The sequence below is a fragment of the Alosa sapidissima genome, chromosome 23, assembly GCF_018492685.1.
Source record: "Alosa sapidissima isolate fAloSap1 chromosome 23, fAloSap1.pri, whole genome shotgun sequence".
In the NCBI taxonomy this organism is placed as follows: domain Eukaryota; kingdom Metazoa; phylum Chordata; class Actinopteri; order Clupeiformes; family Clupeidae; genus Alosa; species Alosa sapidissima.
In genome coordinates this window covers 22,080,240-22,099,770 of record NC_055979.1, presented here as the reverse complement: position 1 = coordinate 22,099,770, position 19,531 = coordinate 22,080,240, and the positions used below count along the sequence as shown (strand labels likewise).

General features: G+C 42.5%; 1 protein-coding gene across 2 annotated transcripts in view; it reads right to left on the bottom strand.

Annotated features, from left to right (window-relative positions):
* cntnap3 (contactin associated protein family member 3) overlaps positions 1 to 19,531 on the bottom strand; it is an 89,513-nt gene that overhangs the window by 33,005 nt on the left and 36,977 nt on the right. Inside the window, exons 5-10 of one of the 2 annotated variants that reach the window (XM_042081097.1) lie at positions 19,276 to 19,479; positions 13,256 to 13,434; positions 12,333 to 12,473; positions 10,606 to 10,867; positions 7,203 to 7,352; positions 3,333 to 3,510 (exon numbers count right to left, since the gene is read on the bottom strand). In XM_042081097.1, coding sequence (XP_041937031.1) covers positions 3,333 to 3,510; positions 7,203 to 7,352; positions 10,606 to 10,867; positions 12,333 to 12,473; positions 13,256 to 13,434; positions 19,276 to 19,479 — 1,114 coding nt within the window. Of the gene's footprint in view, positions 1 to 3,332; positions 3,511 to 7,202; positions 7,353 to 10,605; positions 10,868 to 12,332; positions 12,474 to 13,255; positions 13,435 to 19,275; positions 19,480 to 19,531 lie in introns of those variants that run through there. The other variant, XM_042081098.1, reaches the window with a different exon arrangement.

Here is a 19,531-nt window from a genome sequence, read left to right as displayed (position 1 = left end):
AGGGAGTAAGCTGATAAAGAGAGAAAGGAGGGGAAGGATTGATAGTGTCTGTGTGTGTGTGTGTGTGTGCGCATCTGTGTGTGTGTGTGTGTGTGTGTGTGTGTGTGTGCGGCGCGCATCTCTCTGTGTGTGTGTGCGTGTGTGTGTGTGTGCCTGTGTGTTTGTGTGTGTTGTATTAGAGGGTGTTTGTGTGTGTATGTGCATGCATGTGTGTGTGTGTGTGTGTGTGTGTGTGTGTGTGTGTGTGCCTGTGTGTCCATATGTGTTGTATTAGAGGGTGTAGGAGTATGTGTGTGTGTGTGTGTGTGTGTGTGTGGTGTTAGGGGGTGTAGGTGTGTGTGCGTGTGTGTCCATGTGTGTCCATGTGGGGGTGTAGGTGTTGGGGGACTCATCCCATGCTGCACTTGGCTTGGTTAAAGTCGCCCGCTGCTCCATGTGAAAAACCCTTGCCTGACTTCCAGAGGTAATGACCCCCTGTGGAATCTTCAAGTCTGCTCACTGCCTCCTCAGGTTTCACTACATCTGTCTCTTTGCCTTCTCTCTCTTCTCTCTCATCTTTTTCCCTCCCTCTCTCCTTCACTCGTTTTCCGCTTCCCCTCCTGTCCCCACCCCTTCTCTCTCCTCCCTGCCTGAGTTCCATTCATTTCATTCCCCGCTTGTCTGTCTGCCCTTCTACTGTCTCAGTCTTCCTGTTTTTTTCCGTCTCACTCTCTCTTTTGGTTTTGTTATAGTCTTTGAGTCACCTTTGCCTTCTTCTTTGTGTCGTTCATACTCTCTCTCTCTCACCACATCCCTCCTTCTTTGTGTCGTTCATACTCTCTCTCTCTCTCTCTCTCTCACCACATCCCTGTTTGTTATCTTTCCTTCCTTCTCTGTCTATTTGCCCTTCTCTATTTACCTCCCTTTTGGTCTTCTTTCCTGTTTTCCTTTGTCTCTCTCTCTCTCTGACTCCCCCCATCTCTCCTTCTGTTTCCTTCCCTCTTCCCTCTCACTCTTTCATTCTCTTCTCTACGCTCCTCTCTCTCTCTCTCTCTCTCTCTTTCCCCCTTGTTCTATTCTCTCTCTCTCCTCCCTCTCCCTCTGTTCTTTGTCTCTCTTTCCCCAGTCCCTTGCTGTTCTTTGTCTCTCCCTTGCGCCTCTCTCTTTTTCTCTCTTTCTCTTTCTCTTTCTCTGTTTCTCTTTCTCTCTCTCTCTCTCTCTCTCTCTCTCTCTCTCTCTCTCTCTCTCTCTCTCTCTCTCTCTCTCCCGCCTGCAGACTCAATATCCTCCCCTCTGCTTTAATGAGCAAAAGGAACTGCTGAGATGATTTCCAGCCTCAACTTTTTTCTGCTCACAAAGAAGCAATAATAACTGCAAGACCAAGACAGGGAGTTCACATTCACAGTGCCTGCCAGCTGCTTCGCCTTTTAGTGTTTTGAAAAGCCACATTAACAGGCAAAAAACACAATGGCGGGAGCAATTTTTTGTCTCATCAAAATGACTCCAATAACTATCGTTTACAGCAAGCTACAGTACACTGTTGTAAGACCGAAACCTCCCCTCCACCCCATACCCCCCAAGTCACAACACCCCCCTTCACCCTGAATGAGGGAGCCGGTATCCGTGCAGCACTGTGTGGCCGAAAAGCAAAAAAAGATGTGGCGTGTCGGCGACAGTGGGGCGGGCATCAAACCGCAACGAGCTACGCTGATTTAATGAGTTGTTCATTAGCGCACCGGCGATGTTCGAAAAGCCCTCCATTTCTCTCTTGATTACACAGGCCCAGGCTGCAGGCTGGATGCTGTGGGCTGTGCAGTATGCTGTGTGCGGAGCTGTGGCTGGGCTGCGCTGAGCCAGAAGAAGTTGATAATTGTCATATTAATTGTGGCTCCAGCCGAGTCCGCAGTCAGATGGGCAGAAATCAATTTGTTTTGCTGTTTCAAGGGCAGGGTGGAAAACGAGAGATAGAGAAAGAGAGAGAGAGAGAGAGAGAGAAAGAGAGAGAAGAGATGAAGGAGAGAGAGGGAGAGAGAGAGAGGCTGATGCAGAGTTAAACTGGCACTTGCGATACGAGCACTTGCAGTTATCACCGCCATGATGAGTTGAGTGGTGATGAGGAAGATAAGGAGGAGGAAGATGCGACGCGGTAAACATGTCCAATCGGGCCTTGGTAGCGCTGGCGATAAACAACATTCATTAATGCATCTAATTATAAAGTTCAGCAAGCAGTAGAGAAACCCATGCTCGGGTTTTGGCAAGGCGAGATTTGCGGAAGATACTCGTTTGGGTGGAGGGGGTGGGTGTATGGTTGGGGGTGGGGGTATGGTAGCGGGTGTAGCAGAAGGAGGAGTTCACACGCTCTATTTCATAATGAGATCAGTCTACTGATTTGTTCTCTACAGGGTCAGCGTACTTGACAGCTGCATCAGTCATATGTAGAAAAGGACTAACATATCATTCAATAACATCCACCTACCTACTGACACCTTTTTTGTGCATTTGTTTGGGTTTGGAACTAAAAAGGCTCAGATGCATATTGGTGGATAAACAGATCAGTGTGAAAACCTGTATGATCCATTCATTTGTATTTATGGACAGAAGTTATGAGCAAAGGACAAATTGAATGCATGGGGACAGGGGTCAGACTGGCTGAGTGCAGAGCAGAGAACAAATACGATGACAACTTGGACCAGGGGACTGATGAAGGCCTCAGGTTGAAATGCGACTCTGAGGCATGTCAACACTTCAAAACGTAATAAACTATAACACTACTGGGGAGTGTCACGATGATTATTTCCCAGAGTATGGTCTCTGTAGCACAATATCAGAGGATTTCATCAGGGACATAGAGAGAGTGGTTATGGCTGAGTCTTCTTCGGAGTGAAAGACTTGGATAGTGCATTCTTTTGAGTTTTCATAGGCGCACAAGGCAAATATATTCTGTTGTCAAAGTACATCACTTCCACAGAAAATGTCATGATATAGTTTGATGAGACACAATATCTATGAAATGAAGTAATCAGAGAAAGCCTGTTGTTTTATCCTGCATTACAGCGATGAATAGCAACTCAGTCAACCAGTGACAACTACTTCAAAACACCTAGTGAACTTTCAGTGAATTAAATTTACAACCAAGGCAAGGAATTATTTTTTTATAGATCAGATTGGGGTTAACAAAGGGAAAAAAAAATGTTTAATTAGTGGAATCTCTTGCATGTTTGTCTTTGTTGAGGCCATTCTGCTTGAGAACAGCACATATTATCTGGTAGCAGCAGTTCTGCGGAGAGAATTGAGTTTATCTCCAGGAAGCTGGTTAATGGGGAAGAGACAGCGGCTGCAGCCGCTGCACTCACCGATCAATGATTCCGCAGATGTCCATTTGCAAATCGCTGAAGTTTCCAAGGGACATCTGCTGCACCTTGATCAGGTCCACCTCCTGGTCGCCAGTGTGGATGAGCCGCATGCATCCTTGGAAAACACTGAACAGGTTTCTGCATCCATGATCGCTGACTTTCCCTTCTTCCGGGCAACCTGTTTTACAAATCAGTCCTTAAATAATCACAGTTTTGAGACTTTCTACATATAGCACACAGTATACTGCAAAAAGGCTGATTATAAGCAATTGACATGAGTAGATCAAAAGATTCTAAACAAGAAAGAAAATTGCACATTTTTGTCTGTGAGAAAAAAAAGAACCCATCATCCCCACATGCCTACAGTCACTGAGCAACATGGTACTGGATGGGATATAAAATCAGCTCCTGCTTGGCAAAATTACCAGAAGAACTGAACCATGTGTGCTGTGTAATTAAGTGTGCGCGACCGGTGCTGTTCCAAATCTCTAATTAGGAAGTAATCAGTAAAGCCAATGCCGTATTACAAGAGTCAGCTTGCAGGTGATTTTAATCATATGTAGATAAGGGAAAAAAAAGAAAAAAAAGATAATACACGATCGAGTATATTCTGTTATATTAACCCATTTAAGACAAACAATTACATTTGTTATCATATACAAAAAAATAAAACACTGAAAATATTACGATTGGTTTGTAGAGACACTTTTACATAAAGCTATAAAGCTTGTTACAAATAGCATAAACAGTGATTTGATAGATAGATAGATAGATAGATAGATACTTTATTGATCCTCAAGGGGAAATTCAAGGGTCTCAGTAGCGTAGAGACATAACACACAACATGCACTTACAACAGAAATGGTAAACATTAGTATAAGTATAAACATATAACTAAACTCAACTGTACAATAAAGTCAGTAGAAGATAAGATAAGAATCTAACAAACTAAATACTAAATACACTATATAAGTTAAATTAAGAAAGTCCAGTGTGCTTGAGGGTGTTCAAGCATAAGACGCTTGTAGTGACAGGGCCAGGACTGGTAAGGTGCTAAAGGGAGTGAGTGTCGTGATGAAGGTGCAAACAGTAGTCCAACCATAGTCCTTAGTTGTGTGTGCCTGGCAAGGTGCTCAAGAGAGTGGGTGTCATGGTGAAGGTGCAAAAAGTAGTCCAACATTAGTCAACAGTGCAACAGTAGGGTCTAGAGACCAGCATAAATAATATAGTCAAATAGGAGAGTAAAGTGTAATGTAAACAAGGTAAAATAAAAACTAATTCAGTGCAAGAACGGGTTGAGGTAACAGTGTAGCAGTAAAACAGTAGTGAAACATTAGGCTGTGTACAATAGTAAAACAGTAGTAAGCAGTAGTGGGCAGTCAGTACTCAAAAAACATGGACGTGGAGAGGGTGGAGAGGCAGACAGACTAAGCAGAGAAGTCTATCTCTCCTCTCCCCTTTAGTGAGGCATTGAACAGTTCAATGGCCCTAGGAACAAATGACTTCCTCATTTCAGTTGTGCATGGCAGTGAGCGAAGTCTCCAGCTGATCAAGCTCTTTTGGTTTTTGATAGTGCTGTAGAGCGGATGACATTCATTGTCCAAGATGTTGATCAGTTTGTTTAGGGTCCTTTTGTCAGCTATTGAAGTGATGCACTCCAGTTCAGCTCCCACTACAGAGCCAGCCTTCCTTACCAGCCTGTCAAGTCGCCCAGCATCCCTCTTCTTTGTGCTTCCTCCCCAGCATACCACTGCATAGAAGAGGGCGCTGGCCACAACAGACTGATAGAACATCCTGAGGAGCTTGCTGCACACATTGAAGGACCGCAGCCTCCTCAGGAAGTACAGCCTGCTCTGTCCTTTCTTGTAGAGTGCATCAGTGTTGGCTGACCAGTCCAGTTTATTGTCCAGGTGGAGACCCAGATACTTGTAGGTGCTTACCACCTCCACATTGACCCCATCAATGGAGACTGGTAGCAGAGCGGGCTTAGACCTTCGGAAATCCACCAGCATCTCCTTGGTCTTTGAGGTGTTAAGTTGAAGGTGATTGAATTTGCACCACTGCACAAAGTCCTCCACCAGGGTCCTGTACTCCTCCTCTTGCTCGTCCCTGATACACCCCACAATTGCAGTATCATCAGAAAACTTCTGCATGTGGCATGACTCGGTGTTGTAGCGGAAGTCAGATGTGGACAGGGTGAACAGGACTGGAGAGAGCACAGTTCCCTGTGGCGCTCCGGTGCTGCTGATCACAGTGTCAGAGAGGCAGTTCTTCAGTCTGACGAACTGTGGTCGCTCGGTCAGGTAATCTGTAATCCAGGTTACCAGGTGAGCGTCCACACCCATCTGCAAGAGTTTATCTCCCAGTCTGAGGGGTTGGATGGTGTTAAAAGCACTTGAGAAATCAAAGAACATGATTCTCACATCACTTTTCCCCTTGTCTATGTGAGAATGTCCTCTCTCACTTGTGCACACACACACACACACACACGCACGCACGCACGCACACGCACGCACGCACGCACGCACGCACACACACACACACACACACACACACACACACACACACACATATTTATATATTTATGTACGGTACAGATCTAGAAGTACCTGTTGCTGAGCATGATCTACTAGTTGCATCATAATTGAACTCTTCACCTTGCAGTGATTCATTTTCTCTTAATTTGAATGCAAACGGATAAAAAAACAGGTTGGGGAATGTTAGAGGAAAAGGTTCATTTGAAGACTAATATTACAGACAGTTGAATGATGCAAAAATCCCACTGTTGGAACTTGGAACAGTTTGATCAATTTCACAATTGACACAACTCAACTCTGTAGCTCACAATATTTCTTTAAAGATCCTGAAGCAGGCTGCGCTGTCTGCTAGAAAGGAAAAAAAAAATGGCGGTTTTGAATATACTTTTGAGCTGACATTTAGAGCACCAAACGACCTCAAAATGTATGGAGTGTTGCACTTCAAGGTCCTCTGCTTCCTGCTTGACTTTCTCTATGAATCCTTGATGTCCAGGGAGAAGGAAGAAGAAACAAAGTCCTTGATAGAATGCAGGTGCTCCCCAGGTTATGAATCAATAGAATGAATGATGAATTTGGCTCAATAGGTGACCATCAACCAAAAAATGCCTTTTAATGCCATGGGGTTTATATATATATATATATATATATAAAAATAGAAAAAAACTTTTCAAATGGACAGGGAACCTTTTTCGTGCTTTTTGGGGAAAAGGTACACTGTGGCCTTTAAGGGTTCCTCAGAGAAGGGACGAATCAGAGAAATTCCACCAGCAACTGCCTCTCTTTTATTTTTAGTGTCAGAGTGTATGTGGAGACGGAAAGATGCCCAGCCACATGTACTTTAAAGCTGAATTGGCTTTAGGGGGTCGGGGATATGATAACAAGCTACATTTCAGCTTTGATACATTCATCACAAAATACCTATTTGTTGCTCTGAGTAACAAGATGTGCTGGAGTCAATTCACTTATGTGTTTAAATGGTGCAAAAGATATGTTGTAATGAAGAAGCTGCATTGCACTAAGTCATTTTTCTGCTCCGAGGCATGGTCAATAGGGGGAACAAATAAAATGTATTTGTTTTGCCACACCAGACCATTGGAGGAGATTAGATACAGCAGCAAAATAAGACTAACTGTGGGGCAGCCTGGTTATCAGCGTTGTTAAATCTCTGAGATAGCCAAACCGAACGGAGACATGATACACAAAACACATCTGGCCGTTAGGTTAGGGTGATTTAAAAATGATAACAGGCATACATCACCTTCTAATAACCACACAAAGACAGTGTGGAGAGAGGTTGGGAGGGTGTGTTGCTCCGACAGTGTGTTCTACCCACCTCCAAAGAAGAGCTGGGTCTCCGGGACAACGGGGAAGGAGGGGTGGGCCTGTGCCGTGCCACCGTCCTCTCTGTCCACCATGATGGCGAGGCGACCCCTCCGGCCACTCAGGGACACCGAGTGCCACTGGCCGTCATTCAGGCCCGAACCTGTGAAATGAGATTACAGCTTTGCTCAGTTATTTCATGACACACACACATTTTCCTCTTTTGTAAAGACCTAAAGGTGATTCTGAGCCCTTAAAGAGTTATACGTCAGATGTTATAAGAGAAACAAATATATATATGTTGGTTATATGTAGTCTCTATTTCACATTTGATAAGATTATTGTCATACTTTTTAGAAATGAACCTGATTTAAGTTTTCCAGCATTTTCCTCAAAACTCAACAATTACAACATGCTCAGGTGTCAGAGGTACAGTCCCTTCCTATGGGATGCTTCCCATGCAATTTTTGTCAAATTTATAAAATTGCTCTTCTTGGCTCTCTGGACGTCGGTTTAGTGCTTGGTCTTCATACACCGTTTGGCTCTGTACGTATGAAAGAACATAGCCTTGATGGAGATATAAACAATCCTAGCAAATCAACATGGTGCCTGAGCAGTACAGAGGGGAGGGATGACATTTGATTGGCTGTTGACCTCCATTATCAACAACATTTTGTTATTTGGAAATTTTATTATTGGACATTATTAAGAGGAAACCCCTTTAGATGTAACATCTCGTTTTCGAGGGGACCTCAAGAAAGAAAAACATACATTACAAACATACATACATACAGACGAACAAAAGACAAAAGCTCTCCCTCACACCAAAACCACCCATACCCTCCCAATTCCAACCATTAGGTATTCAACAGTTAAGGTCATTCATGAAGACATACATATATGTACACATATACACACATATAGACATACACACATATACATATACATACACAAATATATACACATACATACACATAAAAGAAATCAGGCAAGAGGAAAACAGTTGCAGCTTGTATGTAAACTAGATGTACCGCAGAGCGGTACAAAATATGACCGCCGCCCAGTCCAGCACATTTTTTCCACAAAAATAAATCACGCTGAAAGGCCTATATGATTCAAACGGTCTCACTAAATTGCATTATCCACACTCAATTCTCACTGGTATCTGCTAGACAACAAGTACCAAAACATGATTAGTTCATAGATTTCACATGTAAACTGTGTCTGCCCTACCCTCCTTTCGAGGGGTCCAGTCCAGCGGGGGGGCTACAGATCAAAACGAAAAACGATGGTTCCATGCTATCCATGTGGGGTTACATGCCCACCAAGTTTCGTGTACCCCGGTCTTACAGTGTCCCAGGAATCCTTGACGGAAATTTGGGCATGCGAAAAAAAGAAAAAAAAGAATCTGACTAAACCTATATGACCACTTCGCTGCGCGGTGGTCATGATAATTAAGAAGAGACATCTTGAACTGGTGAAAAGAGGAGATTAATCTAAGAGACCCAGGTAAACTATTCCAATCAGAAGGGGCTTTAAATTTAAAAGATCTCCTCCCAATTTCTTTGGATATATGTGGTACAAAGAAAAAAAGATGGTCAGAGTTTCTTAGGCTATAGGATGATTGATAAAGAATCAAGTGTTGTTTCAGATAGGATGGGTAGTTTGAAAAAATACATTTGTGAACAAACTGCAACCAATGAGATTGTCGTCTCGCATTTAGTGAAATTTGCCTTTATGGCTTAAACCTTGCATGCAAAATACTTTACCTACAGTACATAACTACCAGAACTATAAGAGGGAACAGAGGAGCTTTAATCACAGGGAGAGAATGGGCTCTAAACTGCAGAAGCTGAGCCATAATTTAAATATATTGCTTTGGCCTTTTGTAAATAGAAAAAAATCTTGTAAGGTCTAGTTGAACTTAAAGGAATTTTACATATTCTGAAGGTAATACTCAGGTGGTGATGAAACACTTCTCTGTTAAAATTCATATTTACTGGCCAGATTCTTATGAGTTCTGTTTATTTGTAATACATTGCTTCTTCATAATGACTTATTATTATTATTGTATTGAAACATAAGTATTGAGGTTGCAGAGTATCTAGAGTAGACACCATGCAGTGCTTCTTTTGCCTGACATACTATAGTCATACTCAATTCTAGTCAGAATATGAGTCTGATACTGCTCCATTGGGACGTAATTATGGGGCATGTTTCAACCGATACAGTGCCTCTGCACTCAACTGAATAGACCTGACCAATCAGAGCAACGAAACAGTTTAGTGAGGAGTAGGAAGAAAATACACAAACATCTTCTCCACAAATGCCTTAAAATTATTTTCTAGTCTTTTGTAAAAGTTAGTGCCATCAATAACTCCTAGCCTACAACACTCATTAGCGAAATCTAAGAGATACGTAGTAGGGTAGGCTATTAGGAAAAAAAACTGATAGCCTACTGTATATCCCCTCCATTTTTAAAAATAATTCTGGCATCTGATATGCTACAAACTGATATGCTACAAACATGTTAAACAGCTGGGAAAGGCTGTCGCAAATCCCTCGAACAGGTGGTCAATCAGAGATTTCAAAGGAACGAAGGAACATGTCACAATGCAACAGCGCTGTTTTCCCTTGATGAAAGTGAAACCACAAGTTTTCCCACATCTCAACTTTGGCCAATGTTTTCAGAAATAATCATTTTCAGTGATAAAACCTCATGTCTCCTTCTAGCCACAGCATTTTTGTTTCAAAGATAAACCTAATCTAAGCGTGCTCAGATGATGTGATAGACCAGGCGCTGTTGCTCACCTGTCCTTTATCATAAAGCCCAATTTGATTGGTCCGCCCGATCTAGGGCGAGCATACTTGCTCCACCTCACTTCAAGACCTCAAATGTTGTGGGCGGGACTAAGTTCGGACTGGCTCCCAGGCTAGTGCTTCTTTGTAGTCCCTTGTGCTCTTGTATAATGTACAATGAGCTACATCAGTTAGAATTGATAATGTACTGCATTACTGGCAACAGCAGCCAGGTGACTGCGGAACCTTGCCCTTATCTTCCAATGTTAATTAAAGAAAGTGAAGCTACATTCCAGAATCCGAATTCTGATCCAAATATGGATAATCATGTACTGTAGGAACACCATGATACAGTGAACCTCTACCTTAGTACCTCTACACACACACACACACACACACAGACACACACACACACACAGACACAGACACACACACACACACACACACACACACACACACACACACACACACACACACACACACACAGAGTGAAAGACAGATGACAGATTGCAAGCTACCTATTGAAGACTCCTGGACTATAGTAACCTTTATAGCAGTAAGTATGGGATTTCAATAAAGTCCACACAACTAGACAGTGGAATTCTGAGGGGCCTGACCTGTGACGATGTCCACCAAGACCCGTCCAGCCTTGTGGATCTGCAACCTGGCTCTGGCCTCGCTCAGATAAAGCCAGGCGCTTCCGGCCTGCTGCTGAAGATGAAAGGTCAGAAGAAGGCCGGCCTTGTTCCACGTCCGAAACTCCAGGCTGATGGAGATTTCATCTCCAGGCGCGCTCAGAGGGAGCTGAAGGAAGCTCCCAGGGCTCGAGAAAGTCACGGGCACGTCTACGGGCTCGGAGCAGGTGAAGGAGACAGCTCCCTGTGAAATGGCACGGGTGTTGAAGAGGCTATTAATTGCATAGAACCACCGTCACCTTTTCTCACTCTAGCTGTTAGTGATGTTTCAGTCTGCGAATGCTAGTGGTATTTCTAAGATTGAATACAGAGATTCCAATAATTTCTAGGAGAAATGACTTAATATCTTCCAAGCTAATGATACTACATGGTTCAGCATTATTTAGCAAACTAAAGCACCTTATGGATTCTATGAATGCAAAGGTATGAATTGTGTCAAAGATTGTGCTCCTTGGGCATTGGTGTCATTGTCACCTATTGTACGCTCTCAGCTGAGTTACTGGAGCATAAAGCAGGGTGAGTGTGTCTCCATTCATGAAGCTCTGGGAGAGACTTCTTAGTGGGGCATCACTGCATTAATACAAGCTAAATTAATGAAATAATGCTAAATATAAAACTCCCAAGACACAGCAGGAGCTGACACAGCAAAAACTAATTATCAACTTAATTATTTCCCCCCCGCAATTAATTCATCCGATCAAGTGGAGTTATCTGCACTCCTGATACATGTTCTATTCCATCAAACAGTTGTGTCAAGAGTTAGGTTAAGTATGTATCAACACAGGTCAAGACTGATCATTTGACTTGATTTATAAGATCTCTTAAAAGTTTCCTAGTGCTCAGCTGAATCTAATGCCGTCAGCTATATGTGAAAAGCAGTCTGTTACTGCTCTGAAATGGACAACGTGGTCATTTCTACTTTATCTGGCTTCCTCAGTGGACGGAACAACCCAGTGGCAATAGGCAATAGGTTCTACCCTGCCATCTCTCATAGCAAGAGCAAGGGGCTCTGCGTCTGCATCTGTGATACGAGGTAAAAGCCACACACAGTTTTCCCTACAGAGCCCAGCACAGCGTTTTGTCTTCATCGCAAATTCACCCCACTCATTGGTAAACAACTCACAGCATCTAAGCCTATTTGTTTTGTGATGGCTTTGAAAATCAAAGGCAAGAACATCTGCTCCCACTGATGGAGTATGCTCCATAGGTATCCAACTAAGTCCCTTATCTTGGCTAGAGTACTGTTGATATATATATATATTTAAAGGACTCTGGGTTATTTTTGTAGAAATGGAAGTGACTAGCCACCATTCAATCTTCATGTGGAAAAGTTACTCATTAAAACAAATGGTAGCACCGAAGCACATTGGCTTCACACACCGTCTGCACAAAGCCATTGAGGACATTAATAAAGTATGAGATTAGATCAAGCAGCGGGGAAAGGAAATCAGGCTGACAGAGAATACATTACTACAAGTCATGAGGCAAAGTACCTTCTACGTGCCGATGACAGCGGGGCTGCTGCCAAGGCTGAGACAGACAGGCTGATGCCAGAGCTGTTGACATTGTTTTTTATTATTTGCGCACAGGTTTAACAACCCTGCCTGCATTAGTGTGAAAAGTCTCTACAGGTGCGGTTGGGTGCCTACCGTTATGGATACATGATGTCCTTCTTGAGCCAGATTGACAATATTTACATCATTGTAGAGCACATTCTCCATGCATCCCTGGAAGTTCTTCTTGGAGAGAGTTCTCAATGCTGAAAGACCCGACACTCCGCCGAAGCTAATCTTGGAAAAGAAGAACATGTCTTGTTATAATCTCCCAAAGTGACTGTCTGCATTATCCATTTCTAGCTATAGGGCAAAGGACTGTCTCCATTTTCCATTTCAGATACGAAACACACACACACACACACACACACACACACACACACACACACACGCACACACGCACACACACACACACACACAGTCACAGACACCGACACACGTATCAATTACATAGAAGTAAAGTAATAGACTCGCATCATAGATTGTCAGGGATGACCAATGACCGTATGAATCAATATAATTAGTTGCATCTCTTATCTATAAAAATATAATGCTCCAAAACAATGAACCTTTACCCTTTTCCCCACTGCAGTTCCAGTACAGGGTGAACCCTGATGTATTACTGGTGCCAACAAATTAGTCATTTCAGAACTTTCAATTTAATTAAGCCATTAATTCACAAAAGGTAGGATATTGTTTAATTTGTAACCATGGCAATTTTCCCAATAATAATCCCTGATGTCAAGGGTTGAAAGAGAAAACAGCCATTTTTACCCTGACCCATTTACTGTACTGTATGAAAAGAGAGACAGAGGGAGAGAGAGAGAGAGAGAGAGAGAGAGAGAGAGAGAGAGAGAGAGAGAGAGAGAGAGAGAGAGAGAAAATGAGAAACTCAGACCGAGAGAGAGAGTGGGGGAGAGAGAGAGAGTCACAGGGAGAGGGAGGTAGAGGTAGCTGTTTGTGGCTTTGCCGGGCATGTGTGGAATGATTTAGAGACGGGTCATCAAACAACAACACACCTCGCTAATGTCAGACAGACTCAGGTGGCTGGGGATTTGGAGCTGCTGTGTGCTTTTGTCCACTGTGAAGTTGAGGTGCCTGCTAACACGCTCGATCGTGACCGAGTGCCAGTGTTGGTCGTCCAGGAGGCTTCCGAGCCACACGGAGGCGTGGAGGTCTGCTGGTGATGGACGTTTGCCTAGGGTGAGAATGAGAGGACAAATGGAAGACACCATCAATGCCCCCAAAAATGTGATAGGTGTCAACAGAAATTAAATCTCTCTTTCTCTCTCGCTCACACGCACACACACACACACGCACACACACACACACACACACACACACACAAACAAACACACACACACACACGAGATAAACACAGCCATTATGTCATTTGAGAATAATGCCTGTTTACTTTTGTCTCAAAAGTACATGATTTAAATGGCATTTAGATTGTGATCTACTATGAATTTGTTAGAATCCATTTAAAGAGAAGAGTGGGAAGATAACAGCATTTAAAATGAAATTGAAAAACCTGGTCCCTCTAAAAAATAAGTGCATTGGACAAAATGAGCATAATTATATAATTCTGGAATATAGATTAATTTGTCTGCACAATCTGTCTGTCCTGAAGCGAAACCACTTATTCCTTAGGCTGGCATAAAATCATTGTTTGTTCCATATACTAGCACATGAACCACAAATGTTCTGGTAATGATTTCTTCCCTATGGCAGACATAAAATATTCAGCATTGCCCTATGCTACCTCCAAGGTGCGATATGTCTTTTTCCCTAGGTAGTCTCTAAACCAGAAACAGAGAGGGAGGTGGAAATGACACAAAAATATGAAGCAATCAGCTAATTAGACCTGACGTCCAAATACTACTGCCAGAGAGTGATAAGAGACTTCTAAAAAAGCCCTTCATATGCAGTTCTACACCAGCAACTGTGATTTTAGTCAAACCACCCTGCCGCTGTGCTGTCTGTGTGCCTGGTGCTGGCATTGATAGATACACTATTGCAGGAAGGGTGTTGTTCAAGTGTGTTTTTCAGCGAAAAATGCTTGATGCTCAAACGAGGGACCTTCAAGTCTCTAATAAGGGAGTAACAACAGGATGCAGGTGATGAGACGGCTAGTTTTCACATCTCTCCTCTCCCCTCGCTCTCCTACGTGGAAGAGTGTCTCTTTCTGTGTGACTCCAATGCCGATTATCTCATTACATCTCTCATAGACAACAACTGGAGCTCTCTAGATGGCAGGGCCCAGAAAACAACACAATTTTATAGCATATTCTGGGCTGTGGAGCCATTTTCTTTTTGGAGCTTGCGTATATACAGTAACAAGCGCGGGAAGGATTACTTCTTTCTCTGCATACTGTTTTGTAAACACATTCATTCAGAATAGAGTTCCTCGAGCCTGTATGTCCCTTTACACTGTAAGCTTTCACAATGTCCTATTCAAAAGTTGGATTTGAGGATTGAAGAAAAGCGTACACAACCAAACACAAGGAAATAACGAGACCATCAAATTAATGAATCAATTGATAGACCTTCAAGTATTTAACAGAGATAGAAAGCTAACCCACTCACTTAATTGGGTCGCCCAGTGCAATGATCACTGCATCAATGCCATGCCACTTCTTCACAAAGGTCATATTGATCCACACCAGATGGCATCTCTATACACCACTTCTATTTTCCAAAGACTTGAAGAGGCATCCTCCATCTCTTAGGAGCTCGATACATACCCAAGCACTGAGCAATTATGCTAGGCAATATTCCCTGGGTTAACTCAGCCCTATGGCCATAAATGTATTTGTTGCTGCTTGGAATGACCTCTCCTGTTTCTGTGCCCCATAAATATTACTGAGCCAGTGAAGAATTGGGGCCAAATGGGAGTCGCTGAGGCACAATATCAACAGACATTTTGATGAATGTAAACTACAGGAGAAATGAAATGGTTTCGGATACCGGGCATAAATCTTTGTGACGCTATTTATTTAATTCATTTCTCCCTGTGCTGAGGCAAGTGCCTGCCAACAATGAGCATCTGTCCACACTGTACACCAGAACCTCCATTGAGCAGCTTGTGCACCGACATGCACCGGCACAAGTTCAGCGGCTTTAACACTACCAGTAGCCTGCCTGAAAAAAGTGCTGGTGGCTAATAAAACTCTGTAGGTGTTGCTATTAGAACCATAGAGGGTATACAAGTTTTTTTCTTCACCCTTCCCATACTCCCATTGCTATCACCTTTATTCCACAAATCTCTCTTGTGTGTAGAAAAAGAAAATATATCTGTCCGTTAGATTTTGAACTATCTGCAAACCCCTTGGGCTTTGAAGAGTGGTGTGCCTACAGTGTTACTCCATGCCTCCCTAACAGTTGTGGCAAAGAAATGGACGAGGGGACGGCCAACCATCACTGCTGGGGGAAGAATACTACCTTTATGTGGAGAGGAAACAAGCTGACAGCATGCATTGCAAGGCTTGAAACTGGACAGGAACATGGAGAGCCATATTATGTACCTTCCTATTGTACTGGCAAACAGACCATGAAATGCTTTCATCAGGAAATTACATGAAGCGGCCAGCGACAGGTGGTATGGACACTTTAAGCAAAGAAAAAAAATGAATCTGAAATGCACACATCTTAATTGCCAGGAAAAAGTCAATAAAAAATGAGCTGAAGATTAAATCATGCAAGAAAGCACAAATTATTAGTAACAAAAATGTTTATATTAAAATGTGTGCAGTAGTGAAATGTGTGCAGTTGTGAAACCTCTTGCTTCAAAACACACACATAGCAAATATCTGAGTTCATCCTGTACTGACACTCTTGGATCTTACAGGAAGATTTCTGTGAAGTGCCTTTGCTATGCTGACATTTGCAATAATAAAACTAAAGTAAAAGGAATTAAGTGTCCTTCAGTAAACTGATATGCCATTTGCCCTTGACTTATTTTATTGCAATCCTGACAGTAAGGGTGGGACCTTGAACTCTCACAATGAGAGAATTTATCTCCACATTAAGGAGATAAACCAAGCCATTCTGCAAATAAGCTGGGATCATTGAGAATGACGAGAAAAAAGAAACCACGTGTATAGATAGACTTTGGTACATTAGTGCCTGAGAACAGAGGGACATGGGGTATGAAATCTATTTTCTTTTATTAAATGTGAGTTCAGATGAAGAAGTCTGAGCAACGGTTGATAACACAGCCAATTAATTTCAAAATGGGTGCCAAACGTAACAGGAACCTCATTTTAACGCGGATATTGAGGATGAACATGGCTACTTATAGAAAAATCTATATTCTATACACAGACATAGTGCATAGTGTGCCTGTATGAATGTACAATGCATACAATCATATGAATAATGCAGATAAATAATGTGTATTACAGATGTGAAGTATGATAAATGTATATGTATGACTATCTACACAACCTGACAGGGGCACTTCTGAAAACCACAACTGAAATAGCCAAGAAAAGCAAAGGAGAGAGACAAGATGAAGAATTAGAATGGAGCAGAGCAAGAAAAAAATGATGGAAAAATAAACAGAGAGGAAGGGTGGCAGGTAGAGAGAGTGATAGAGAGATAGAGAGAAAGAGAGAAAGTGAAAAAGAGAGAGAGAGTAAGAGAATGGGGGAGCGATGCTTTGATGGAGGCAACAGCACATCTTTTGTTTAAGTCTGTAGCCCCTATCAACATGAGCAGAGTAACATGCAATCTCTCGTCCGTCATAGCAATGGATGGTTTTAATTTTCACCTCTCAGGTTCACATTTGTTTGGTAAGGGAACAGAAATGGACTATGTGATTCAGTTGCCAAGACCAGACCTGTTTAAAACCCTGACACAACAGTCCCAATCTCTGAGTTTTAGCTTGGCATGTGGGATTTATGCTGGACAGTTATTTATTATTATACTATATGGTGGCTACTGCAATTAATCTATGAAATGTAGGTAGGCTGGGTATAGGCTACTTAGTTACAAGTAAATTACAATAATCCACCATGTAGCCAAGCCTGCTAAAGCTAAAAACTTTGCGCGCAATACATGAGATTATATTAGATCAATGAAGAATCAGAGGATTGGACAAGGATATTGCTACTTTGGTTTATTATGGTACCCCTAGGCCTATGTGATTATGGTAGGCTACCCTACATACTTATTTTACTGAGCATTTTCATACTAAACATAATAGAAGTCATAGAAGCAACATACTGTAGTCTCTATTTTATACATCAACAGTGTTAACATCCGCTAAGGTGTTACACAAAGCCTATATGAAATAAAATCTAATGTAAAGTATGAAACTCATAGGCCTAGAGAAATAGCTTGCTGAATATTCAGTTAACGTGAATTCCTGTAATTTTCCCTCCTTTGAATTAAGCAAAGTAGGCTAGATAATGGGAGGAAAGTCAAAATATGTGGAGGTGCTTACAGTAGGTAGCCTACTCAGAAAGTATCTTTGAAGAGTAGGCTAATCTTTGGTGTACCTTTGTAGTGATGGTCAGTGGTGGTTGACAAAGAGAGATGGGCATTTTGTTGATTTGATGGCATCCAATCGAGCCACCTTATTACTAGTGTAATGGTTGTATACAGTAAGTAATCCAAAGCATGAAATACCATAATGCCTTAATCCATGCTAGAAGCATTTACTTTGTTCTGTTTTTTTTTTTAATCAAAGGCACCATTTTTAGACATTCTCCTATTGATCTTAAATCAAACAAAAGCAGCACTCAATCCTGGCTCTGCATTGAACTGTAGCTCAGCAACTCAGGAGCGCATCTTTCGCCTCCAGTGGAGACTTTCAGCTGCCTACACGGTGCCATTAGTGGCGTATCGCATTTCCACAGTGCGCTAGTTGCTCGCACTCCGCGATAAGCACTAAGAGCAGTCCCTGTGGGGACCGTCTGGCAAGCGCCTCCTTGTACCGCATGGACAGATGGCATCTCCGAGAGAATCGGTCATCAGTTCGCAAAAACGACAGGCTGAGTCTCTGACAACACCTGAGTTTTCTTTTTTTTCCCCTTGTGTTCCCTCCTGCATCCCTGCATAGGGTTGGCAAGCGCCAACATCCTTGGCACAGCTTTGCATCATTAGTACAGGAGAAAGGATGCACATGAGTTTCCTTTCCCAGAGTCTGCACAGCCTTGCCTAGCCCGACGTCACAGAGAGAAAGAGAAAGCTCTTACTCCCTCAGACACCCTGCGGTTGGTCCTTGGGCTTTATCAAAGAGGATAAGGTAAGATAATCAGGACTAACTGTTTGAACGATGAGTATTTTCCCCCCGATTCATTTTTTCATCGTTGTAGTGCTCCACTTTTGTAATTAACAAGCCGACTACACACAGCCTGTCCGACACACTGAGGACTATTTCCATTCTCAACAGTTGAGCTCAACATGATGAAATGTATCTCTGTAGAGGAGCACTAACTGACTGATGGTGTAAATAAATTGAGCAGCAAAAAAGTGCACTTCTAATGAGCAAGGGAACAGAAAATGAAATGTAAATAGGGAGAGTGAAAAACAATGTGATGGAGGAAATGGAGCTGAGTTACTAATGGTGATGACAGAGACCACACAGAGTGTTTTTTATGGAGAGTGCATTTAAATGAGGACAAATATGAATTCATTTCTTTTCTCTACCCATTTCCTACATCTCCATCACAACCATCCAGGAAACTGTGAAACATGTCTACACACACACACACACACACACACACACACACACACACACACACACACACACACAGACACAAACACACACACACACACACACACACACACACACACACACACACACACACACACACACACACACACACACACTCATGACTAGCAATTACAATACCAGCATACTTAGATAATTCATTGAATTTTGTGTGCAGTAATTTACCAGCAAGAAATTGTTCACATCTGCACATTTACTGTCTTCCCCTTTCCCACCGACTCCAAAATACAGCTCTATAGCTCTGGGGATACATAACAAAATTCATGCAATCATCATCACATGACAAATATGATTTACCTTTCCTGAGGTGAAATAAAAGTTTCCCCTGGATCAGTTCCATTATTAGGCTTGGGCCATGCATTCCTTCCATGTGGATGATAGTGCCCGAGTGGACCAAGGTCTTAAACTTCAGGGAAAGCCTGTCTTTGGTTGTTTGGCTGGAGTTGGGATCGAACCTGTACAGTAACGAGCTGCTCCCATCAAACTCCATCACGTCAGACTCTACAAACAAAAGAAGTAAAAAGGAAAGAGAAAAAATAGTGAGAGAGGGAAT